Consider the following 27594-nt stretch of genomic DNA (forward strand, 5'->3'; position numbering starts at 1 on the left):
GGTTGGACATCTTTACAATGTAGGATCTAGTCCTTAAAAAGCCATTAAGCCACGCTGCTGCTACATTGATTCTCATGTAGTTGAGTAGGGTCATCAGTATTGCATGGTCTAGATCGAAGGCACTTGACATATCAAGTTGTAGTAATAGGACGCTTTTGTCCTTGGCGTATTGGTCTTCTGAATTTTATCAGAGTGGTTATAACTATTTGGTAGCTGGAGTGAGAAATCAGTCCATTAATTGTGCTACTAGACCCTCAATTGTTTGGGTCAGTAATGGTGTTAAGACCACTGGTCTATAATTTGTGAGTTAGTTGATCTTACTGGTGGAATTTTTGAGGATTGGCGAGTATAACGCTGCCCTTGTCAGAAGGGAAGTAGCATTCAAGAGCATGTTTTATGTGTTCAGTAAAGCATTCGATGAACCACTCTGGATTTTTCATCATGTAGTTGGGGGATATGTCTAGTAGGCAATTTTCATGTGCGTAGTTTGTCAGTAACGTTTTAAGAGTTGGTTGTGGATGTCTTGAAGGACCAGATTCTGTCTGCCTTGGTATGCTCATTGTTGGTTTTGCATTCATGTAGGAAGTCTGAGGGATATTTGTGTTGCAGTGAGATCGGATCTTATTTTTACTATATTTTGTTTTGCTCATAAGTATTGTGTAAGCTTGTCTGCAGTTGGTGGTATCTCGTTTGATGCTTGCAAAGTTTGGGTGTTCTGTAGATTGTTCGTAAGTTCATATTTTTTTTGTTCTGTCCTGGGTGTTCACATGTGCTGTAGGTTTGTTCTTTTGCTTTATGTATATTCTTAAGGTTTTCCTCCATATGTTTTTGTTCATTTGATTTCTTTTTGGACCATTTTCTTTCTAGTTTTCTACAAAGTTTCTTCATTTCCAGTAACTTGATGAACCAGGGACGTGGTTGGTTGTTGCTTGCTTTTTCATTTTTGTTTAGTACGACCTAGCAGTGAAAAAGGCAGTCAAGGAAGAGGCTGTAGTGGAAAACCAAATGAATTATTCGCTTGAGCCTTGAAGATATTGGAGACTTTATCTTTAAGGGTGATTCAGAGGAGCTGAAGTAGCTCATGGTGAACTGGGAAGGTGCAATAAAATTCCCAAATCAGAGTAAGACATCAGAGCAGCTGCACATACCCTGAACTCCAAAATGAAATTCCAGACTTACTAGTAATCTTAACATCTCATTCAAAATCAGCTACAGTATCTGAAAACTTGAGTATGGCCAATCCCTTTTCAAAAAAGGCTGTAGGTGACCAGTGAGCCTGATGTCAGTGCTAGGCAAAATGGTAGAAGCTATTACTGGCCATCTGGACAGACTCAAATTAACATGGTAGTAGTCTTTATCAGTTGGTTGAAGTTTTTTTCATTGGTTAATGTGCATGTGGGCAATGGTGAGTGATAACTAATGTGGAATTTCCAAAGATATTTGATAGCCCCTCATGACTCATAAAATAATGGGATAGGAGGCAGGGTCCTATTGTGAATTGAGTACTACGTAAAGATAGAAAATAGTGGGACTGGTTATTTTACTCACTAGAGAAAGCTAAGTAATGGAACGACACAGGAATCTGTACTGGGACTGGTGGTTTTCTTAAAGGAACACGTAGTAAGATCAGATTTGGTGGTGAGTCATTTAAAGTACAGTCTTCACATATCTAATACTCCTGGTGATGTCACACAGCTTCTTTTTCTGGTTTCTGAACCCAGGAAACCCAGGACCCTACTTTTACCACCATTGTGAGCCAGGCACCTTCCTTTGTTTCTGTGTTTGAGGGGTTACCTTTGTTTTTTTGTATTATCTGACTTTTCATTTATCTGACAACGGGTTGGTCCCATTTAGGTCAGATAATTGACTTTACTGTAGTTTAAATCAGTTGGATCAGGGGGACCTTGAGACTTGGGAACCAAGCTGTAGCAGATGAAACATGTAGACAAACAGTGATAACAGAAGAATCCAAACTGTAGATGTGGGCTGCTGGGTTCTATATTGGCTTCCTCACTTGGGGAAAAGATCTAGGGGCCATTTTGATATGATGAAATTGTGAGCTTATCTATTTGCATTTGTATCCCACATTTCCCATCTATTTGCAGGCTCAGTGTGGCTTACATAGTACCATGAAGGCGTACGCCAACTCTGGTAGAGAAACGAATACAAAATGATGTTATGATCGAATAAGGTTCATGTGTTAGATACATTAGGGAATCATAGAGAGGAAGAGTTGGGTAGTGACCATTACGAGCTTTGGTTTCATTGTGTTGCAGGGTTCAGGCATTTATGTTGGATCAGTAGGGTATGCCTTTTTGAACAGGTTGGTTTTTAGTAATTTCCGGAAGCTTAGGTGGTCGTACGTTGTTTTCACGGCTTTTGGTAGTGCGTTCCACAGGCGTGTGCTTATGTAGGAGAAGCTTGATGCATAAGTTGACTTGTATTTGAGTCCTTTGCAGTTTGGGTAGTGGAGATTTAGGTATGTCCGTGTTGATCTGAATGTGTTTCTGATTGGTAGGTCTATGAGATCGTTCATGTATCCTGGGACTTCGCCGTAGTGTGTAGTGGTCAGAAAACCAAATGTTATCTATCTTTTCCATTCCTTTCCTAAGAACTGCTATTGCAATCTCTATACAGATGAGGGTTTGACAGCACTGAGATCTGTGTGGGTCGGTTGCCCCCATCTCAAATAAAAAAGGTTCAGAGAAGGTGACCCAAAAGAATGGAATAGTTTCCCTGTGAGGAAAGTTTTAACCTGGAGACCAGATGATAAATGTCTAAAATAGCTGAAGTTAGACAAGTAAATAGGAAATGGTTTATACTTTTCTTAATAGCTCTAGTACTAGGGCATGAAAAGCATTTCTTATAACAAATCAATTTTTTTCACTTAACAAATACTGTGGAACTTTCCTGAGAATATGATGAAAGCAATCGGGTTTAGAAGGTTTCTAGAGAAAACTAATACTAGCCATGTAGAGATGAGAAGTGACTGTAGCTATGTATTAATGGGGACCAGATTGTCTCCACAGTAAGGATGTCCTTTTTTTGACCTCCATTGGTGAGAAACAATGCTGGCAGCTTATGAAGCCTGTAGGTGTTTTAATTGGTTACATTTTAACTTGGATCAGCAAATTGAACTTCCCAGTTCCATTGGCAGCCTGAAATGGACCCCCCTTCTTTGTAATTGGATTACTTTCTAGGCTTGCCAACTGGATCCAGATTCACCCAACAGGGTTGATCCAGTCCTGGGCTTAACCTCAATGCATGCAGGGACTTGGGGAATCCATTGGGGAAATCAGAACCACAAGTCACACATCTGCATGGATCTTCTAAATGTCTGTCCTACTGGAGTTTGCTATCTTTTATCTGATCCTGCTGGCCACTGTAGCTCAGAGCCAGACTGGCTTTCTGTGCTAATCAGATTTAAAAAAAAAATAAAATCCACAAGTTAATTGTTCTTTGTCACTTCTCTGGCTCAGTAATTTTTCCCTTTCATATTTTAGGTGTTCAGTAGTGAATTACGGTGTACCAATAGCTGCCTCATTTTTGCCAAAAAATTGAAACCTGTGTGTTGTGGTTTCAGTATTGATACAAGTTTATTTATTTTATTGCATTTGGGCAGACTTATACGGTCTGTGCCAGAGCCGGTGGTGGGAGGCGGGGATAGTGGTGAGCAGACTTATACGGTTTGTGCCACAGCTGGTGGTGGGAGGCAGGGCTGGTGGTTGGGAGGCGGGGATAGTGCTGGGCAGACTTATACGGTCTGTGCCCTGAAAAAGACAGGTACAAATCAAGGTATACACAAAAAGCATATGAGTTTATCTTGTTGGGCAGACTGGATGGTCCGTGCAGGTCTTTTTCTGCCGTCATCTACTATGTTACTATGTATCCCACATTTTCCCACCTTTTTGCGGGCTCAGTGTGGCTTACAATACATTATGAATGATGGAAATACAATTTGTTACATTGTGAAGAGTTATACGAGAGTTGTGGTGTTTGTGATAATTTTCAGCATAGCAGTTAGTTCCAGTAACACAACTGTAAAGGGAGTCTGGAAAACATGAATCATTAAGTTGAATGGAAACTTTTCTTTTTTTTTTTTTTTTTTTTTTCTCCTTCTGAGCTAGAGAAAATTACTTTTCCTCATGCTATTTTTTTGCTTTGTGCACATCTCCCTCCCAGCACCATCCTTATTGCCTGTTCGCAAATGCTGCTTTTTAGCAGTGGCTCTTTGACTCATTGTCTTTTGCAGCGGTTTCAGGTACAGGCTCCAAACCTTAGGTACTAGTACTACTACTTATCATTTCTATAGCGCTACCGGACGTACGCAGCGCTTCACACTTGAACATGGAGAGACAGTCCCTGCTCTATAGAGCTTACAATCTAATTATGACAGGACAAGTAAGGGATAAGGGTTAGGACAGACAGGACATATCAGGGATAGGGGACAGTTGAAGGTTTAGGTGTTAAAAGCAGCATCGAAGATGTGGGTTTTTAGCCTAGATTTGAAGATGGCCAGAGATGAAGCTTGACGTACCGGCTCAGGTGTCGTCATAAGGAAAGCATCATGTTGCATAATTTTGGCCACGCTTGGGCCTTTACATGCAGCAGATAATTTGTATAAGAATTTAATGAGATGCTAATTTAGCAAGCCCTCAGATTTTATTTGAGGCAACTGGAGGGTTAAGTGACTTGCCCAACATCATAAGGAGCAGCAGTGGGATTTGAACTGGCCACCTCTGGATTGCAAGACCAGTGCTCTAACCACTAGGCCACTCCACTCTGTAACTCGCCACCTGCTTATGGTAGATGGTGTATTTTACTGCGAAATTGTTTAGAATTTCATATAGGTTTACAGGAGGTAGACATTTTAAGGATATGAAAGAGGGCTATATATGGCTGTGCGGCATCTTTTGAGGCTGTCAGGAGGTACCTGTTACATTATGGAGTAGTTTGTTGGAAGTAGCGAGCTGAGAAGCTAGGGTTTGAATCCTGTTTCTACTGATTTGCCTTCTGACCCTCAGCAAGACACTTCACCCTCCACTGCCTTGGGTACAACAGATGGTAAATCGACTTGGAAATGCACTTGTACCTGAATTTACCTCACCTTGAATTCTTACTTAGAAAGATGAGGGCTAAACAAAGGTCTGACCCTTAACTGCCTGAAGGTACAGGTGTTGGGCCCTGTTATGTTAGAGGATGGATAGAATTTATGCTGCATCTTGCCCTATTGTACTTCTTTTTGGGGAGGGTGTGGAGGTAAAGGGATGAAATATTCCCACCTTTTTTGAACAGTAATGCCTTAGAACATAAGATTAGTCAACATAAAATGTACTGTTTTGGGATCTTGCCAGGTACTTGTGACCTGGATTGGCCACTATTGGAAACAGGATACTGGACTTGATGGACCTTCAGTCTGTCCAGTATGGAAACACTTATGTACTTAGGGTTTTAACAACCTTGAATAGTCTTGTCGTCCTGCAGATTTAATCACCTCACTCATCATTCCAATTTCCCTATCATTTATAATGTTTAAATAGCACCGGTCCCAGTACTGATCCTTCGGCACTCCACTGTTCACCCTCCTCCATTGAGAGAAATGACTGTTTAACCCTACCCTCTTGTTTTCTGTCCAGTAAACCAAATCCTAATCCACACCAGAACCTTGCCTCCTATACCATGACTTAATTTTCTTAGGAGCGCCTCATGAGGAATTTTATAAAAAAAAAGCTTTCTGAAAATCTAGATATGCTACATCAACCGGCTCGCCTTTATCCACATATTCACGCCTTTAAAGAAATGAAACTTGACCAGGTATCCATGTAAGCCCAGTAGGCAGCCTTGAAGGAGCTGTCTTAAGGTCGGATTCCTATTAGCCACCATTTTTTTCCATTTATGCAAAACTTCCAATATTGAGAGAGAAACTGTACAGAAATGGATCTCCATATTCTGAATATGCACAGTGCTCATGTACCTGAAGTTAACAGCACTAATCAAGATGGGACTGATTGTTATTCAGTGGGCCTCTCAAGGACAAGACAGTTTTGCAAAGCCTCCATTGCTAAAGGGCTTGAGGTGATCAAGGCCCTTGGCCTGGATTGGCCGCTGTCGTGGACAAGATTGCTGGGCTCGATGACCCTTGGTCTTTTCCCAGTGTGGCATTACTTATGTACTTATGTCCTCTACTTGGCTCACTTTTATTACATAGAGCAGTGATTTAACCTATTGTGATGTCATAGTGGCTTATTCCACCAATAAGAGCCAACCTCATTAGTGATGTCACAATGGCTTGATTGTATAGAATGTTTGTACGTTTGGGAAGCTGCCAGGTGCCCTTGGCCTGGATTGGCCGCTGTCGTGGACAGGATGCTGGGCTCGATGGTCCCTTGGTCTTTTCCCAGTGTGGCATTACTTATGTACTTATCTTCTGGAGGAACAGTCCCTTTCATAAGCATGTCATCTTATATCTTCAGGGCAGTAACTCCTTCAGGGTATTATCACTTGGATGTAGACTTTGAGGCAGAAGTTTGCAAGGCAGCCTTGACTTCTTCCCACCATGCTTCCCATGCAATTGTCTCTCCTGAAAAGATAATTTTAGCATCTGTTTTTTTCCTTTCATCCTGCCAGAAGTCAGAACACTCCCAGGAAGGCTATGGCAGCTGAATCAGTTGGTGAAAGATTTGTTGCCCAATATTTTTTTTCTGATTGAACAGAACATCCCCCTCTAAATTAGAACAGGGGAGAAGAGGAAAGGGAAGGGCAGAAGTTTTTTTTTTTTTTTTTTTTTTTTTTTTATTTGTCCAGTTCTGTACTGTTGGCAAGTTGCTCAGGTATACTCGGCAGTTATTCACTGGAAAATCACGGCTATCTCTACTTGCTGTCAAGGTGGCATCTTTTCAGAAAAGACTAATTGTAATGCACATATACTTCCATGTAAGGTTTAACTCAAGTACTATACTGAACAGTAGGTTCAAGATAGCATGAGCAGCAATTGAAATGAGGTTTTTACATTTTTAAATTGGTTTGATCTTGATTAGTAAGGTATATGAAATGCCTGGTTTGGCATGATTCAAGGAAAGGAAATTAACAGGCAAGTTTAAATTCCTTCCTTAGCGTACTGGTACACTTAGAGGCATATTTTCAAAGCACTTTGGGAGGCTAAGTTCCATAGGTTTCTATGGAACTTTGGGAGGCTAAGTGCTTTGAAAATAAGCCTCTTAGTCTCTTCCCTATATAGGAGCAGTGGTTTTTTAACCCAGCCCTCAATCAGCTTGCCAGTTGGATATCTGCTATGAATATGCAAGAAGGTGCATGCAAGCCTCTCATGCATATTCAGTGTGGATATCATGAAATCTGACTGGCCAGGTGATCCACCCAGACCTCAGCGACTATCTGGCCAGTTGGGATATCCACTGTCAATGTACATGAGAGGTTAGAAGGCAGCGCATGTAACTCTCATGCGTATTGTGGATATCTTGAAAACCCAACTGGCCAGGTGGTTCCTGAGGACTGGGTTGAAAACCACTGTTGGTGTTCATGAACTTATGCATTATCCTTAACAAAAACTGGATAAGGTGAGGGTAAATCTGACCTGAGTTCTCTGGCTAATTGAGTGCTTGCTTTAAAAAGCTCAACTTAAATTTTTGCCCATTGGAAGTAGATCAAAAACACAAAAAAAATCACTCCTACTATACAATCTGTAGGTTAGCGCAGGACACTGGACTATGATAGAAAATTTATATAAATAAAGTAGCCTCAATAGCCCAGGGAACCTGTAACCTTCCATTGGAAGTAGAGTAAGATTTTCTTCAGAATTTGATTTTTGCTAGACTTATTTAATTTGACATTTGAGTAGAACAGTTATGGATTAATAAGGCATCTATTTTTTTTTTTTTTCATGGAAGCTGCTTTTACTGAAAAAATGCTGGCCAGGAGCTATGCTCCTGAAGGGTTGGAGCAAGTTGTCTTGATAGAATTAACTGGAGATAAGATATGATTTAGCTGGAGTCTGGTGCATTATTCCAGCAATTTTGATTTGGCTAGGAGTCCATACTGCAGGGGTGGACTGAGTGATCTGGGCACCAAGGGTCATGAGCCCCTAACCACCTAATTAAAATTAGGCTCTCAGGAGCTGCCCTATTGCATCAGTGGTCAGTCCGCCCCTAGGAAGGAGTTAACATTTCAGTGTTATCACCAAGCCCTCTCCAACTTTTGCTTTGCTCACAAGTTTTCTTATATTGCTCAACTTTATTTCACTTTTCATGTATTCCCCTTTTCCAATTTCTCTCCTTATCCGTTCTTGTACTTCACCACTCTTCTGCCATTTTTTGTCATTTGGTCTGGAGTCTGAGGTGGTGAGAGCATCTCTTATGGGCCAGGTATAGAGTGAGAATCTTCCACTCATGCTGTAGGCTACTACCTGTTTGTACAAAATTCCATTTTTCTGCAGCATTTTGGGCAACTGATATCTTCTTGAGGACATTCTTTTCTTTCAGCTCTGATTTCACACTTTGGGGCAGGAATCTGGGTTTATATTCTTAATCATGGCAGAAGTTGAAATAACCAACAGGATTGCCTTCTCTTTCTGAAGAGTTTGTTCTAACTGGAGAATTTTCTTCATGTAGCTTGCAGGATCTGCAGTCCTTGGAATTGGATTATGGCTTCGGTTCGATAGCCAGACAAAACCGATTTTTGAAGCGGAGACTGGTTCATCATTCTACACTGGTAAGAGACAAAATGTTCCTCTGAGTTTGTTGGAAAAAGTGTTTACACAGTACCAGAAGAAACTATTATATCTCCCTGTGAATTCTAGATCAAATTGTGAAGACCAACTAAGGTTCTGGAAATGACCTGAACCTTCTTAGGTCTTTTTTTTTTTTTTTTCCTCCCTGTAGGATAATGGAAGAAAAAATTCTAGAAGATTCATGTTTGTATATAACTTGATGTACACCCTTTAATGTCACTTGATAAGTAAGTTTGGAACACAGCCTCTAGTTCTGCTAATGTACTTAATTCTAAAATCCTGCAAATGCATTTGAGGAAACCTTTGAGGTCTGTTAGTAGGGTTCATATTCTTGGATATTATGGTAGATAACATGGAAAATTGTCATCTCCCCTAAAGCAGTAGAATTTTTAAAAGTTCATCTGCAGCTGAAAATCATTGTAGTTGAGTTTTCATCAACTTGGCTCTCACCTTTACCAGTTTATCCTTATTAGAAACTGCTGCAAACATCATAGGTTTATATTAATGGATAGAAGTGTTTGGAAGATTAAAAAAAAAAAAAAAAAAAAAGCTCGATGAATGATGGTATTTCCCCTTTTACTTCCAACTTTTGTAGCTGGGATGAAACTCATTCACCATTACCTAGAGCTATTTGTTGGAAGAGCATCTACAATAGAAATACAAGTGATCTGGGGAGGATTAACTGAGAACAGACTTGGAAGTTGTTGGACTTAATCTTAGAATGGAGGCTTAGTAGCGACAGGCCTAACAAGTTTAATACTTCAGCCTCTGCCTTTCGGGTACCATGTCACTTTCTCACGTTTGTGATACAGATCAGTCATTTTCTTGGAGACTTTGATGGTTCAAAGGCCATACAAGGTGTCTTTTGAAATTCAGCTGATTTTTTTTTTTGCACCAAAAGGCATGGATAGTTCTCTATATAATGAGCCTTAATGTTATAGAATCCTGTTACCCTACCTCCCAACTGTGTGATTAAACCAAATCTGTACAAGGAATGACATTTCTTTCCCTGAGCAAGCTGTGGGCTTTTAATGCAGTGCAATTGACACATATAACCAAAACAGCATTGTACTAAAAAAAAAGTCAGAATATTTGCAGCAAGTTGACGCCTTGTGATTTTAGAACATGTCCACAGATCAGATACTTCATCAGATCACCATGTTTTACACTTAATAAAATGTACTTGTACTAGCAAAATTGAAGTTATTCTGACGCCAATAACTTTTTTTTTTTTTTTTTTCCCTCAGGTGTTTACATTTTAATAGGTGCTGGAGCACTTATGATGGTGGTTGGCTTCTTGGGATGTTGTGGTGCAATTCAGGAATCTCAGTGTATGCTGGGACTGGTAGGTACTGAACTTCACACGTCTGGTGCTTATACCTCCCTAATCAGGTTGAGTTACGGGGTTTAAAATCCTTTTGCAGAATGATGGAAAATTATTGTGCACCTGTTGCATCCTAAAGAAATTACTGCTTAAATAGGCCATTACTGTAAAATGATTTCTATTGTGTTTTTAAAAATGGAGGGTCTACTCAGTTAAGTCATCATAAATCAGTCCATAAGCCGTTCCCACCAGACAGTACTTTCATTTCTGTAGTACTTCAGGTTTATGCAGGTGCTTAAGGACCACAGTTCCTTATAACCAGATTTCCTTAGTGTCCTTACCAGACTGGTCCAGAACTTGATGGCTGTTCCTGCCAACAGAAGTGGAGACATTCTAGAATTCTGGGCTCTACTCTCTAAGGGCACCATACACCCTCAGGTGTTCAGTATTTCATTGTCTCCGGCAAATAGTGACTAGAAATTTGTACAATTCCTGGACAGCTGCTGAAAAGAATCTCCTGGGCCAGTTGGAGAACTGGTATCCAGTTGAAAAGGAGGGGGAAAAAAAATCCATTTTATACATTTTTTTTTTTTGAATGATATCTTGGATGAGTAAAAATTTCTCTTGCCCAGCCCATTACATTGTAAATAGTATACTGTGACACTTTCTTTGAATATTTTTACTGCTGTAATTGTCTATTGCTTGTTTGTTTTTATTGTTGTACACCACCTTGAGTGAATTCCTTCAAAGGCAGTAAGTAAATCTACTACTACTACTATTTAGCATTTCTATAGCGCTACAAGGCGTACGCAGCGCTGCACAAACATAGAAGAAAGACAGTCCCTGCTCAAAGAGCTTACAATCTAATAGACAAAAAATAAAGTAATCAAATCAATTAATGTGAACGGGAAGGAAGAGGAGGGTAGGTGGAGGCGAGTGGTTACGAGTCAAAAGCATGTTAGAGGTGGGCTTTGTCTAGATTTAAAGGTGGCCAAGGATATGGGGCAAGACGTAGGGGTTCAGGAAGTTTATTCCAGTTTGATTGCTATGAAAACCTGAATTAAGCTTAGCTTTTCTCCTGTGTCAGAGTCCTTCCCTCCTACAAAGCCATTCCAAGGTGAACCAGGATTTTCTGTTCATACCAGACTTTTGAGGTAGGCTACAGCTGTGGTATCAATTTGTTTTTGTCTTGATGGTACCCAGGATAAATTTGAGCAGAGCTCCCATGGAGGTTACTACAGAATGTGCCAAGCACTGTCCTCAGTACGAGAGACTGCTCTACTTGGACTCCTTTATTGGACTATAATACCAGCTCAGCTTCTCAAAGAACATTTCTGGTAAGAGTAGAGATTGGCACCTGCTCCTGTCTACCTGCATTTTTCAGGTTGAATCCATGGGGAAAGGTAGTCTTAGCTGACAAAGGGGGACCTTGTCTGGTCCATAGGGAACCTTGAAACACAAATATACTTTAGCACTTAGAACATTACTACTAATCATTTCTATAGCGCTACTAGACGTACGGAACGCTGTACACCTGAACATGAAGAGACAGTCCCTGCTCGTCAGAGCTTACAATCTAATTAGGACAGACTAACAGGACAAACAAGAGATAAGGGAATATTAGAGGATGATGAAATAAGGGTTCTGAACAAGTGAATAAAGGTTAGGAGTTAAAAGCAGCATCAAAAAGGTGGGCTTTTAGCTTAGATTTGAAGACGGCCAGAGATAGAGCTTGACGTACCGGCTCAGGAAGTCTATTCCAGGCATATGGTGCAGCAAGATAAAAGGAATGGAGTCTGGAGTTAGCAGTGGAGGAGAAGGGTGCAGATGAGAGATTTACCCAGTGAGCAGAGTTCCTGGGGAGGAATGTAGGGAGAGAATGGAGAGGTACTGAGGAGCTGTAGAGTGAATGCACTTATAGGTCAATAAGAGGAGTTTGAACTGTATGCGGAAACGGATAGGAAGCCAGTGAAGTGACTTGAGGAGAGGGCTAATATGAGCATAATGAAACTGGTGGAATATTAGTCGTGCAGCAGAATTTTGAACAGATTGAAGAGGAGAGAGAGGCTAAGTAGGAGCACCTGTGAGAAGCAAGTTGCAATAGTCTAAGCGAGAGGTGATAACAGTGTGGATGAGGGTTCTGGTAGTGTGCTCAGAAAGGAAAGGGTGAATTTTGCTGCTGATATAGAGAAATGACCGGTTTTAGCAGTCTGTTGAGTATGTGCAGAGAGGGAGGAGTCGAAGATGACCCCAAGGTTACGAGCTGATGAGACAGGAAGGATGAGTGTTATCCACAGAAATAAAGAATAGGGGAGGAGGAGAGGTTGGTTAGGGGGAAGGATAAGAAGCTCTGTCTTGGTCATATTTAGTTTCAGATGGTGCTGAGACATCCAGGCAGCAATGTCGGACAGGCAAGCTGATACTTTGACTTAGGTTCAAGGTTTTGACCGTGAAACCATTCCAAGCAGATATTGTACTCAGGAGAGAATTTCACAGCCTGCTGAAGTCTGTAATCTTGCTTCCTATACCTCTCAGAGCAGGCTTTTAATCAGAGTATGCCGTTGTCTCCTGAATTTACTTCACAAAGCTTTATTATATGGCTCTCAAAAGACTTGGTTCCAGAGCACTTTACAGTGGTCCCCAGGGACTGTGTGGACTCGTCTGCACCAAAGCGTAGACGTTTACGAAGCTTTAGAGGATTGCAATTGGGATCAATTGTGGTCTGCTGTGGCGTCAAACTGTGCAGAGTATCTTTACTGCCTGAGGAGAAAGAAGTTGGACTATTCCAGTAGAGAGGTTCTAAAGGATCTGCAGGATCGAAAGATAGACCATTCTTAGCTATTGATGTCTCAGCCCTGAGACTTAAAAGCATGCACTGCTTATGTTTCAAGAGTAGGACAAGGATGTCCTTTGCTAGACCAGAGGATATCTCTGCAGATTTCCTCCAGCTTACAAAGAAGCCTCATCTATACAGCAGATACTGACTTAGAGCTTCTGATTTCCTTTCAAAGACTCCTGTGTCTTCAGAATTGGTCTACAGAGGGATAGCTGCTGCTTGGGCAGAGTCACGGGCAGTAGCACCTATGGATATTTATAAAGCAACTACCTGGTCTTTTCTCCACACTTTTGAAGAGCATTAGAGTTGACATGATGCATGAACAGAAAACTTCACTTGGTTCTGAGGTTCCCAGGAGTATTTTTCAGTTTTCTATCCTTAAGAATTGCTTTGCTACATCCAATTTTGGATTAGTTTGATAACGCTAAGGAAGGAGACATTCTTACCATTTTCTTTCCTTTAGTCCTACCATGCCAGTCCAGAAGCCATCTGACTATTCCATATTATTTGTCAAGTCAAAATGTGACAGCTATAGATCTTGGCTTGTTTCAGAATGCTTGTCTTTGCTTTTGGACTATTAATATTTTTCTGACATTTTTCCCCCTCTTCTAAATCTGTGGGCTAGGCCTTCTCCATAAGCTAGTGGTAGTCAAGGACTGCAAAACGGGACATTTTCAGGATATCCCTATGAGTGTGCATGTTCATTATTGGATAGTTTGAAAACCTATCCATCTACAGCTCCCACTGGAGTGAAGGACACTGCAGAAGCAAAGTCCTCTGCTTAGACGGAAAAATATGTTATCCAGAGAGTTAACTTGCTTTAGCATGCCTATGTTTTCAATTTTGAAGGGGGGGGGGGGTGGGTGTATTAAGTGCAGGGGAAGGTGATTCCAGTCTTCATGCCATAAGTATTTACTTCGAGTCAAATCATTTTGGTCTAACAGATGCAATTAAAATCTTAGTTCAAAAGAGCTCCACACTGAATATGCAGGAGATGCATTTGTAAGTTTTGCATCCATTGGAGGCACTATACCATGCATATTTAGTATGGATGTCCGCGATTGACTTGATTCTTGAACTGGCGTCAACTACCCCAGCAATAATTCTGAAAAGCTAAGTTCTTGACACTGCATTCTGTAAATCCTTGTTTACATATCAGAGCATACAATAAGTCTAATTTTGTATTTTTATTTTTTTTTTTACCATAGTTCTTTGGATTCCTCCTCCTCATTTTTGCCATTGAAGTAGCAGCTGCTATATGGGGCTTTGCAAATAAAGGCAAGGTAAGGTATATTGCCTTAGGTCTAAGAAATCTAGGTAATCGTATGGGCTTTCTAGTTTTCAATCTTGGCTGCTCAGTGGACACTTCTATTATGCAGCACTAATAATGGTGCTAGAAATGGTCTCCAGTATGTCCTCACCTCTATTATGAAAATGTGGTGAGTAGAATACCACTTCAAAGAACTGGTTCTAGTCACGACTCCTGAGTGTTACTCCAGCTAACACTATACACCTTTGTATGCTTGACTGAAAATGTGCAACCCTGCAGCAAAGAAGAAATTGAGTTTGTAAGACGCAACAACCATTCTGGCAAAACTCTGAATTCTTGCTACTTTTTGGCAGTCTGCCAGGTACTTGTGACCTGGATTGGCCATGGATGGAAGTGGCTAGTGGGCTAGATAGACCATTGGTCTAACCCCATATAGTTATTTTTATGTAGGGGGAAATGGGACTTGATATACGCCCTTTCTGAGGTTTTTGCAACTACATTCAAAGCGGTTTTACATATATTCAGGTACTTATTTGTACCAGGGGCAATGGAGGGTTAGTGACTTGCCCAGGAGTCACAAGGAGCTGCAGTGGGGAATCGAACTCAGTTCCCCAGGATCAAAGTGCACTGCACTAACCACTAGGCTACTCCTCCATGTACTGACTGCAGGGCAAGCGTCTTGGAGTGCTGCCAAAACGTGGTGGCAGCACCCTTGTAGCTGGTCTTGCCATTTGCATTGCTGCTTTAGTGTAATGTTGCACGTGAGAGGAAAATGGTGCCCCACATGAGGAATGCAGCCCCGTTATACAGTGCTCCCATCATTTACTGGTCCCCATCTATAGTACAGTTAAAACGGAATACTTGACTGCCGGGAGACTCGTCCCCAAAAGTAGGTTTTTTTATGGGCTGATAACTGTAATACCAATGATGGAAGGTGGGGTAGATGCTGTACTTGAGCTTTTGATTCTAAGCTGTGCTGACGAATGAATGTGCAAAGGACAGAATGTAATTAGCCCAGCTGTGCAGCAGAGGCAACAGTTGATAAGTACAAAATACGAGTGACTGACACTTGGTATGACTTGCGTAGGGGTGTGTGCATGGCTCAGGAGTTCAAACTGATGGCAAATTGTGAGCCTGAATAACTTAGTCAAGGCTGTGAGCCTGGTGGGGAGAGGGTGGTTCAGAATGTAAACAACTTGAGGATAGCCAGGACAACTCCGCTGTCCTTGTGATGACCCAGAACTCAAACTATAATGGAAACCTTGATCATCTAGTGTTAGCTGAACCTTGAAAATGACCTGAATGTCTCATTCCCTAGTAGGTACTTGTTTGCTCGGTTAACCTGGAATCCTGGTGATTTTTCAATTCCGTCTGTATAGAATGGGTTCCGGGAAGTCGTGCTGGATACTAGAAATACCTTGATTTTGTTTTCTAGGTGATTGAAGAATTGCAAAACTTTTATAGAGATACATACTCAAAATACATGCAGACTAGAGAGGACTCTGTAAAGGAAACTCTGAGGACAATCCAGCTTGCAGTAAGTGCATTTCTTTGAATTATCCAAAACAAGTCGTATATCACAACACCCCGATTCAAATAAGTTTGTAAAATGTTATATTAAATTAGTAAAGAGATTAATTGTAGCCATGTCAAATCTTACAACATTTTTGCCTTTAGATTGTGTGAAGCTGTTTAGCATTTGGTTAGATCTTAAGTCCTGCAGCCGGGAAATATTAAAAATTGAGCCGGATCCCTCTGATCACTGACACAAATTGTCATTGAAATTAAGGACTGTTCAGCTTGGGGAAAGGGAATATTTGCTTATAAAATCGTTAACCCTTAACTCTTAAAACGGAGAACACTCCATGAAACTAAGCAGCAGATGGAAAGATTAGTGTTTTAGACAGCACATAAATTTTATAATCTGTTGGAGGATGTGGGCAGTGACTTGACTTATACAACAGTAGGAATAAAAGGTTTGGATAGGTTCTGAAGGAAGTCTACCAACTAACCAGGTAGACTTCTGCCTTGAACAAACTGTAAAGAAATTTTGGTCTACTCTTCAGCATCTTGTAGGTCCTTATGACCCAGACTGGCAACCATTTGAGAGGTGGTTTGGCTTGAATCCTTATTCTCTAATTGTGTACATGGTAAAAACATTTTTAGAAAGCAAGACTTTAAATGGCTATAAATGAAATCTTTACCAGAACACTTCAGGAAAGCTAGGATGCAATTTATTTTATACATAAGTGAGCAGTAATCTGGCTGCCATAAAAATTACTATTGGATGTGAACAAACTTAAGATCGGAATATAAATTGGCTCACTGGAAGTGTGTAATACAAATATTTCACATTATGTAAACAAAGTTAGATACTCCAACAACAACAAAAAGTAAAAACAAAACTTAAAGTACCTAGAGGATATGCACTTCTATCTAGACCTATGGATCTCCTGTAATTTTTCACAGCATTTCAATGAATAAAATTACAATGTTGCGTGCCTACAAGCACACTCCAATGAATAGCTTGTAGGCATGCTACCTTGTCTCCTATGTACAGGGGTCTGGAATCCAGGAGGGTTCACTCAGGTGTTGTATTCATGGGATGGGTACACATTGGCTGACTTAAACAGGGTTATCTTTACCCAGATGAGTGGGGGGGGGGGGGGGGGGGGGGGGGGAGGGGGAGTGGAAATAGTACAGATGGGTTTGGGAAAATAGAAATCTGTTTTCAAAACTTTGATAATGTTAGTGTTTTCAGAGATTCAGAAAATATCTAGTTTTAATCAGAACTTTAACACATGCCTCTCTTTTTTTTGCAGCTGAACTGCTGTGGTATGACTGGAGCAGTTGAGCAGTTGCTTTCAGACACTTGTCCTAAACAGGAAGGACTTAGCGTTTTAACTGTAAAGGTATTGTATTCTCAGTTTGAGAGAGTGCAGCATCTTAGGAGTGACTTTATAAATCTGTTACTATGAAGTAAGCCAGATTGCCCATCTTTGTAGGTATGTAATGGTTGCTTAGGACTTGATGAAGCAAGCTGTATAAACAGACCAGCAAGGTGTCATACATAAGATATTAGGTGATCATTGAATGGTTAGCGCTCGTTAAGGCATCGAGGATTAGCACTGAGCTTTCATAACTGAGGATTTTTTTTTTTCCCCATATCTTCTGGATCCCCACTAGCTCAGCCACTGCAGCAGTGGTTTTTGGCCATGGCGGATTGCGGCTTCCTCTAAAGCCTGGTAAATGTGCCCCCCTACGTTTGACTGTTAAGTGTCACTGTTGAAACAGCAATGCGTTCCTGTACAGCATTCATAGCTGGCTCAGAAAACAAGATCAAACTAAGGACCCTGTAATTGGAGATAGACAGCTCTGGCATTGAGCCTCTAAGCCTGCCCTAGCCCAGGCTCTGCTGTTTCCAATCTACGTAGATGTGAATTTCAAGGTATGATTAAAAGCATCTCTTGGTAGTGCTAATCTTCAGACAAAAGGATTTGGTATGGAAAGATCTAGCCAGCTACATAACCAAGGTTGGGCATCCAATAACTTTTTTGGATTTTTTAAACTTAAGGGTGCACACAAAGGAGAATCTATAAATGCTGGGCAAAACACCGGCGCTGAGAAAGATCTGTGAAAAGCGCTGTTCTATAAAGACCATATGTAGTGCCAGTCCCCATTCCTAACTTTGGCCCTACTGAAACCTGGTCTATAATGCTGCTGCCAAGTTAGGCTCATTTACCCAGTATTCTATAGCTACATGTGTAACTTTCTGAAATGCCCCTGACACACCCATGGCAATAGCCCCCCATAGGGAGTTAGGTGGCCTTCCTTATAGAAGAATATGCAGATGTGTGCACAGATGCTAATGAGTGCCAATTAAAATCATCTGGCAATTGAGAGCTTGTTAAACCAATTTGCATGCATATCTCAGCAGTGTGCACAATTGTGGGTACTATACATAGAATCTGGGAGATAAGTGTGCACTATTTTCAGTGCGTACATCTTCCTAGTATGTATTTTCCCAGTAGTATTATACGGTCTGTGCCAGAGCCGGTGGTTGGGAGGCGGGGATAGTGCTGGGCAGACTTACACGGTCTGTGCCCTGAAAAGGACAGGTACAAATCAAGGTAAGGTATACACAAAAAGTAGCACATATGAGTTTATTTTGTTGGGCAGACTGGATGGACCATGCAGGTCTTTTTCTGCCGTCATCTACTATGTTACTATGTATGTTACATGTGTAATTAGGAAAGCATGCATATGTGTAAATAGCATAGACTTATTGGCAAACGCCACTCGTTTGAAACTACTGCCCTATCCATACAACATAAAATACCAGAGAGCCATCGGGGTCAGTGCACACCTTACAAGCACAGATTTAATAAAACCTGTCTCGTGAGGAGAAAGGTATTAAGGTGTGCTGAGCAAGCTTTAAACCCCCAAAAGAATGTCAAGTTAGGGTAATCTGGTTTCATGGAATAAGACTATTAAAACAGGTTCAAAGACAGATCACATTGCACCAGTGTTGGCCTTCGTTGGAAGCAGATTAAGAAAATTCAAGGTTTTAATTTGAGGGGCACTCCTGTCTTTAAAGGCTTTGTACTATTCTGCTTTACATACACAGGTGGATTTCCTTGAAATTTAATGACAGAAAGCTAGATGGTCTCAAGTTGTGTGCTTTTGTGGAAAGTCTCCTAATTTTATTCAGGAAACAGGATTTGACTGTCAGAGGTGTCAGGAACATGGCTGTTATGGTGTGACAAATGATGTCGCATAGGACACATTTATTAGGTTTTAAATGTCCTTGACTTCTAATATTGGGATATTCTTGACATTGAAATATGACATAAGTGAGGTTAGATTGGTCTGAAATAAGGGTAGCATTTTCTTATGCAGTAAAATAAAAAGTTGAGAGCCAATGTTCAAAGATAAGACTAATTGAGAAAATGTAAGTGAATCCCTAGTTAGCACAGACAACAGACTAATTACTATCAGGTGCTTAAATGTGTAACAAGTAAACCACACTTCAGATTAAATGTACAATTAATTTTGGGTATACTGGTCCTACTCAAATGTCCATCAATGCTAAGATGTTAAGAGAACCTATGGAACAGTGGTTTTTAGCTCTGTTCTCGGGGACCCACCTGGCCAGTTAGGTTTTCAGTATATCCACAAATGAATATGCACTAGAGTTGGCTATAATGGGAATAGGCATTCAAATCTCCCTCATGCATATTCATTAGGGATATCCTGAAGATCTGACTGGTGGTCTCTCATGACAGGTTTGAGAACCACTGCCCTAGAGAAAAGGAGGGACAAGGGAGATGGTGGTGGTAATTTAAAGGACTCCAGTGACACCATCACTGAATATAATTGAGACAAGCCATGGTGGGTTTAACAGGGGAAGCCTTGTCTAATCTAGATCTTTTTTGCAGAATTAAACATAGATAAGGGGTAAGCTCCTTGATAATGTGGCTTTTTAGAAGGCATTTGATAAATGTCCCTTAAACTCCTGAGAAAATGAGATGGGAGGCAGTATCTGTGGATTGTGTACTCTTATAAAATACAGAAGAGAAGGGCTGCGTTTTTTTATGTAGGTGTATATTTTGGAGAGCCCCAGGGATCTGTACTGAACTGGCGCTTTTAGCTTGTTTATAAAGGATCTGCAAAAAGGAAAATGAATGTCCTCTGCAAATCTGATCACCTCAGACCACTAGCAGATTGTGAGCGAGGAATGAATTGCAGGAGGGACTCTAAATGGTAGATGAAACCTATGGTGGACATGTGTAGTGTGATGCATATAGGGAAGGTACAGGGTGCTGGGTTCAGTATTAGGACTCACTAGGAAAGGATATTATCCAGGATGATGTAACAAAAACTCAGCTTGCAACAGAGGTCAAAGGAAATAGAATGTTGTATCTCTTAAAATACCTCTAGTGTGAGGTGATGTGCTCTGTCAAATATGGCTGCCAGCATTCTTGAACAATAGAAAACCACTCTGCAGTGTGCTGCTAATTAGTAAAGTTTTACTTTATGCTGCTGGGAATGAGCTTTTCCATTGGGGGAGGGAGAGAAAGAACGCGTGTCTGGGACACAGTGGGATAGTGAGCTTCATACAGAATCAGTGTGTGAGATTTATCGGGAGGTTTTACCTCTGTACGTAGTGAGAGTAGATGACATGCAGGGTAGCTTTGAAATAAAATGATAGCTGATATATTTTGGTACCTATTGGATTTCATCTAACCTTTTTTTTTTTTTTTTCCCCCCTTCACCACTTCTAGGCTTGTCCATCAGCTATTGAGGAGGTTTTTTAATTCGAAATTTCACATCATTGGAGCTGTTGGATTGGCATTGCAGTTGTAATGGTTGGTATTGCATTTCGTTGCATTTTGAGTTTGCCTGTTCAGATGAGTATGACCTTGTGGCACGGTTATTTTGCCAGAGGTAATACAGTTCTAGAACAGTAAGAAGCAGAACTCCGTCAGTGTATGTGTTTAATCTCTAACACTGTTTAAATGGCTGGGCCCCATGAAGGTAACTGGCAAGTTCTGTTTTGTTTTTCTTTCGATAGCCTGTTTAGAGCTTATTCTTGCACAGTGGGGCTGGTCTTAGTGTCTCAACTCCCAAGCTTAGCCCTTTTTCCCTTTAAAATGGCAATGTAGTGCTTTCAAAACTTTGGTCCTAGAAATCTTGTACCATTTTTTTTTTTTTTTTTCAAGCCTGGGCTTGGGGTATTGGGTAGTTCATTAATGTGCTACTGCTTTTTTATATTCCTCAGATTACAATTTCACATTATTGGACAAGATTTCAGTATAAAATTCTATTGCAGCATATTGAAAGGAACGGAAGTTCTTAGTTTTCTTAATTTATGCATGTTTTATGAAAAGACCAAAAAAAAAAAAAAAAAACCACCAGGTATTCATGACTTCTAGACAGTTCCATATTGTATGCAGACTGTCTTGTTGTTCAGTCTGGTTTCACCAATTAATTGCTTCTTAATGTGTTCTCTTAGTCATTTCTGCAGTAAATGCAGCAGAAATGAAAAGCATCGCATTCAATAGTCTTTATGAGCAAAGTAGACTAATGAAAAAATATTAAATGTAGTGCATGCAGTAAAATACACGGACAGGCACTTCAGAGGAGAGGCTTGGGTGTGAAAGGCTGTGAGGTGTTCACATGTCTTAAGGAACTTCCCACCAGCAGAGCAGACTAATTCTTCTCCCCCTTCTCCTGGGGGCACACCTAGCCAGTCGGGCTTTCAGGATTCTTTTTTGCGTATTCATTAGTCATTCTGGAAGCCTGATTTGGCTAGGTGTCTCTCTCCAGAGGGTTTAGAAGCACTGATGAGACTGGATGCATGGTAGTGTATTTCTGTTTTGGCATTTATATCCCACAGAGTATGAGATTTTAAATACCATACAGACTGTCTTGAACTCAACTCATGCTTGAAAAGGCAGCCAATGTAAATGTCTTGGGGTGGGGGGGGGAGTTGCATGATTGTACCTTGAACAACCAAACATCAATTTTGCTGCCAGGTTTGGAGAAGCTGCAAATTTTGACTAAACTAGATTGTAAACCAGCATGTCAGCAGAAGCTCAGTGGGCCGTAGAATGAGGTTTTAGCCCCTGGCGTTGGAAAATTTGAGTAGTGAACGTTAAATTTTATAATTCTGTTTACAGGTACTACTTTTATTCCTTTCACTGGCATACTGATTTCATGTTGTAAGCCACATTGAACTTGAGTTTATCTTGGGATAATGTGGGTTATAAATGTCACAAATAAATTAATTCTTGTGTATTTTTCTTTCCAGATCTTTGGTATGATTTTCAGTATGGTGCTGTGTTGTGCAATTCGTAACAACCGGGAAATGGTGTAAAGGATTCACAAAGAACAAATAATGCAGAGGCATTTTCAGATTATCACTAACTTAGAGCTTTTCTAAAAAAAAAAAAAAAGTTGTTCTATATTTTTACTTTTTAATGCGTTGTTTTTAGTTTGCTTTCATGTTAAAAGCAGAATTCAGAGAAGAACCAATGATACAAGGTACAAGATTGTTGATAGGTTAGTGTGTATATAAAAAGATTTATGTATCTCTATTTGCTTTTGAAGCCCCTGATAATTGGGATATAACTTATGTTTGAGACTATTTCTTACTTAATAAAAATGTAATCTACCCTAGAGTCTGTTCCTTTTTCAGCTCGACAGCTTTAGTTTATCCTGAGTTTAAGCCAGAGCAGGAGTGAACTTCTAGTAAAATGGTAACGGAGTATCTTTCTCCACATGATAGGTCATATAATTTTACTTATTCCATTGTGACCCCTTTTTCTAGGACGCCCTCTTCACTCTAGGTACTGAGGGACTATTAAACATTTTTGTTGTAGCCAAATGTCAGGGCTTCTTGGCTCAATTTTTTAGTACTACACATTTCTAGAGCGCTACTAGGGTTACGCAGCGCTGTACAAGTTAACAAAGAAGGACTGTCCCTGCTCAAAGGAGCTTACAATCTAAAAGAATGAAATGTCAAGTTGGGGCAGCCTAGATTTCCTGAGTAGAGGTGTGATTAGGTGCCGAAGGCGACATTGAAGAGGTGGGCTTTGAGCATTGATTTGAAGTTGGGCAGGGAGGGGGCCTGGCGTATGTGCTCAGGGAGTCCGTTCCACGCATGGGGTGAGGCGAGGCAGAAAGGGCGGAGCCTGGAGTTGGTGGTGGTGGCGAAGGGTATTGAAAGGAGGGATTTGTCCTGAGAGCGGAGGTTATGGGTAGGAACTTAAGGGGAGATGAGGGTAGAGAGGTAGGGAGGGGCTGCAGATAGAGTGCATTTGTAGGTTAGAAGCAGAAGCTTGAACTGAATGTGGTACCTGATCGGAAGCCAGTGAAGTGACTTAAGGAGAGGAGTGATATGAGTGTATCGGTCCAGGCGGAAGATAAGGCGTGCAGCAGAGTTCTGAATGGACTGAAGGGGGGATAGATGGCTAAGTGGGAGGCCAGTGAGGAGTAGGTTGCAGTAGTCAAGGCGAGAGGTAATGAGAGAGTGGATGAGAGTTTGGTGTGCTCAGAGAGGAAAGGGCGAATTTTGCTAATGTTATAGAGGAAGAAGCGACAGGTCTTGGCTATCTGCTGGATATGCGCAGAGAAGGAGAGGGAGGAGTCGAAGATGACACCGAGGTTGCGGGCAGATGAGACGGGGACGTGCTCCTTTTATTAAGGAACAAAAGGAGCACTAGGGCAACTCAGGCTCAAATGAATAAGTCTTTCGAGATGAAAAAGGTGGTTTCCGATGTATGTAATCAGACTTCAACAGTTAAACTAAAACAGTCCCAACATATTTCAGCATTGCAGCACCTGTATCGGGTAAATGTCAGGATTGGCTTTTCCAGCATGTAGCAGTGAGAATATTCAGTTTGACACTGCTACCTGCTGGAAAAGCTGCTTTTCTGTACCATTTAGGGCTGTCTTATATGTAGTGGTACCTTTTTTTTTTCCAAAAGTGAATATGATTATCTGTTACTACACCTGAAGCCACCTTTTCATCTTGAAAGACTTAATTTCATTCGAGGTACCCTACTCCCTTTTGTAAGCAATTGCTTTGCAGTTGGTTATTGCCTTTTTCTGTTTTTATCAGCCCAGGCATTCACCCCAAAATATGGGGGAGATGAAGCGGTCAGTGATAAGAGCAGTAGGCTGAGAACCAGGATAATATATTTCAAATCACCTCAGACCTCTCCCCCACTGCCTCAGGTACCCACTACAATTTCAAGCACTTTGGGTCAATGACATGTACCTGAACTTATCACCATTATACTATGTATAAAATGTGACAATCTGTGTGCTGTTAGAGGGAGGGGTGTCGCCCCCTCCACTCCCTAATACCAGTGTACAGTGGTGTGCAGAAGTCTGGAATAGGTAAATTTGCAAAGTGAAATTTGTGTCATTCTCATGTTTGCCGTCTTGGTGGCTTCCTGCACAATGATTCTTTAATGCTGTTCAGTCATGTCTGGGGTGGGGAATGGAACCCCAGCATTTTTCCAAATAACAAACGTACTATTTAAATATGGTATGCAGTGGAAGAGAATTTACAGAATAAGTAACATGTCTCAGACCAATGCCAACAAATTGGATTCCTGGGACAAACTTCATCAGCCAAGTAATCGATGAAACCATCAGTCAGTGGTGGTGGTGAAGACTTTGTGAATGTGTCAAGGTTGAAGGACACTGAATACCAAATTATGAACTAACTAAGAAAAAAAATACTAATTTTCAAAGTCATACTAACCGTTAAAATGGTTTCAAAGAACTTCAAAACTATGTAAGGGGTCATGTTTTTTTTTCTACTTAACCAAGTATATAAAATGTGCATTTGTGAAAGTGTAAACACAGGTATCTGATATATACATTGCAATTCTTCAGTGTCACTTCTATTCAGATGTGTCGGAGACATGATTAAAATGTATTTACGTTTTTTTATTTTTATTTTAATGTGGCAAGAAAATGGCTATTGGGTGTAGTTTAGTATTTGGTAGATCAGCCTTTACTCTTGCAGATGGCTTGCACTGGCCATTGAAAGACCAACTTCAGAAAGATGTTGGGTTTGACCCGTTGATTTCCAGCCTGCAGTGAGTGCCCCTGTCCACTGTTGCCAGGATGCCACTTGGATATTTCCAGTGCTTTCATGCCACAAGTTCTTGATTCATGTCTGATTAGTTTAGCCAATCGAGGGTAGAGATGTTGACTGGAAGTCCGCTTTTGCTCGGTGGCGTGGGGCATTATCCTGAAATATGTAATCATGTTTCTGCTGGTGGAATCATGCACTTCTGTAGCATCTTGCTTTATTCCTTGGTGTTTACCATGTTCACAATTTGTAGCTGTCCCACCACCACTTGCTGTCATGTAACGTAAGGCTATGCCATTCAAGGGATACTTGAGGCACATTCGAACACTGACTTTCATTCTTCAGTCTCCAAAGAGGCAGTGTTTTGTTGGTGAAAAGTACCTATATTGCAAGTCTCTGTTTTGAGGAGTACTTAGTTGGCGTTGCTCAATCCACATTCCAGGCTTCTTCACCCACTACAGATGATAAACTGGCACACCACAGTTGTCGAACTACTACCTGAGTAGCTGCAGTGAGGTGAGCTTATAGCTGATGGACTGACTGATGTTGGGTCCACTTTGCTGCAGGATCTGATTCTGGTTAACTTTACTATTTGCTAAGCAGCAGACAATATGAATGCATTGTCCATATACAAAATTAGTTGCAGTTGGAAGATGCAGGAATGTTGAAACACACAATGTATGATCTCTTAGGTTTCTGCAGCTGCTGCCATGGCAGTTGTCCAGGTTTTGTTGTGCAAGTAAGACTGTTATGTTTTAGCCATGCTGTGGCTTTCTTCAGGGTATGCTTTGAGGTCTGCAGTTTATCTGTATATAGTGGGTTCTGAGACCCTAAACTCCAGCCATCTACAATTTGTTTTGTGAAACATCGCATACTGAAGTTTCAAAACGGCATTAAGAGCTGCTGCTACTATTTTTTTTTTTGTTACATTTGTACCCCACGCTTTCCCACTCATGGCAGGCTCAATACGGCGGGCAATGGAGGGTTAAGTGACTTGCCCAGAGTCACAAGGAGCTGCCTGTGCCGGGAATCGAACTCACTTCCTCAGTTCCCCAGGACCAAAGTCCACCACCCTAACCACTAGGCCACTCCTCCACTGTTGCTACTATTTGAGATTCTACATGGAATGTTGCTATTCCACTAGCAACATTCCATGTAGAAGTCGGCCCTTGCAGATCACCAATGTGGCCGCGCAGGCTTCTGCTTCTGTGAGTCTGACGTCCTGCACCTACGTGCAGGACGTCAGACTCACAGAAACAGAAGCCTGCGCAGCCTTCTACATGGAATGTTGCTAGTGGAATAGCAACATTCCATGTAGAATCTCCAATAGTATCTATTTTATTTTTGTTACATTTGTACCCCGTGCTTTCCCACTCATGGCAGGCTCAATGCAGCTTACATGGGGCAATGGAGGGTTAAGTGACTTGCCCAGAGTCACAAGGAGCTGCCTGTGCCGGGAATCGAACTCAGTTCCCCAGGACCAAAGTCCGCCACCCTAACCACTCGGCCACTCCTCCACTATAGGTTCCTGCACAGGACAGTTTTGGGCTTGTGATCTAGAACTGCTAGAACGACCTTAAATTACCTTCTCTGAGTGCATACATGGCGTGTTCAAGTTGCATAGATTTATTTTAGCAGTATGAGGGTATTCTGAGCTTTAAGGGCTATAAAACCATCTAAGTAACAATAGTCATGGTGGACATGGAATAACAGCTGCTGAAGATATGGTCAATGTACTTGGCACACTTGTATATAGTTGTTGAATTTCCATGCAGTGGCACTTGTAATGAATTTATTGGGCTTTAACTGCCTTTATGAAAAGATTCACCCAAGGCTGTGAACAGCAGGTACAGTTTAACAAACTTACAGCTTTAACAGCATAACAATAGTAAAATAACCAATAATAAACATAAATACAATAAGTAGTCTAAGATAAGGTTCATGTGCTGTCAGATGGTCCATAAATCTAGCACTTGGTATCAGCTTCGTTACATGAAAACCAGCCTCCAGTCTATTTTGTAGTCCTCTAGGGCTGCAGTGCACCTCTTCATTCTGCTTTGATGTCTGTCTTCAAAGCTTGTGTAAAGAACCAAAGCTAAAGATTTTAGGTGGTTAACATTAGCCACTGTCAGCTTGCACTGAATTTATTGAATAGTCACCCAGCGGTGAAAGGATGGTAGTCCTGGGTTCATCAGGAATACTTACCTTTCAACAATATTAGAATTTTTCTAATCCACCCTTATCCAGGGCAGAATACAACCCAACATCCATAAAATAACAGCCAACTTTCTACATTACTTCCTGTTCTTAGGGACTAGAGTGACGTGCTGGTTGGTTTATATACCAGTGTTCTTAACTAATAAACTAGCTTTCTGTAGTTGCATACAGGAGTTTGACATATTCAGTAAGCATTTTTTTTGAGAAACTGTTCTTATTCCTCCTACAAGTTGGCATGCTCCATCCAGTCTGCCCAACAAGGTGACCAAGGTGTCTGGCGGTGTGTGAAATGAAAATACAGTACAAGGGCCATATTTCTTAACACCCCTTGCAAGTGCACTCCTGCTGGTACCTAGGCTATAAAGAGTACCACCACCTAGTTATTAAACATTGCTCAGCAAGTGTCTGTCATGGATATAAAATTTTCTAATAGTTGCACTCATTGAGACTATAGGGTAACACATAGAACTCAACCAGTTGCACTAACGGGAGGCGGGGATAGTGCTGGACAGACTTGTACGGTCTGTGCCAGGGCCGCTGGTGGGCAGCGGGACTGGTGGTTGGGAGGCGGGGATAGTGCTGGACAGACTTG

General features: G+C 41.1%; 1 protein-coding gene across 1 annotated transcript in view; it reads left to right on the top strand.

Annotated features, from left to right (window-relative positions):
* The window catches only part of CD9 (CD9 molecule), a 34341-nt gene extending 11987 nt beyond the window's left edge, over positions 1-22354 (top strand). The window contains 9 exon segments of the mRNA XM_030214062.1: positions 8625-8724; positions 9991-10088; positions 14112-14186; positions 15609-15710; positions 16996-17085; positions 20458-20484; positions 20486-20519; positions 20522-20541; positions 21987-22354. Coding sequence (XP_030069922.1) covers positions 8625-8724; positions 9991-10088; positions 14112-14186; positions 15609-15710; positions 16996-17085; positions 20458-20484; positions 20486-20519; positions 20522-20541; positions 21987-22052 — 612 coding nt within the window. The 3' untranslated portion in view covers positions 22053-22354.
* The last annotated feature ends 5240 nt before the right edge of the window (positions 22355-27594 follow it).

This window comes from Microcaecilia unicolor, chromosome 9 (genome assembly GCF_901765095.1).
Source record: "Microcaecilia unicolor chromosome 9, aMicUni1.1, whole genome shotgun sequence".
Taxonomy (NCBI): Eukaryota; Metazoa; Chordata; class Amphibia; order Gymnophiona; family Siphonopidae; genus Microcaecilia; species Microcaecilia unicolor.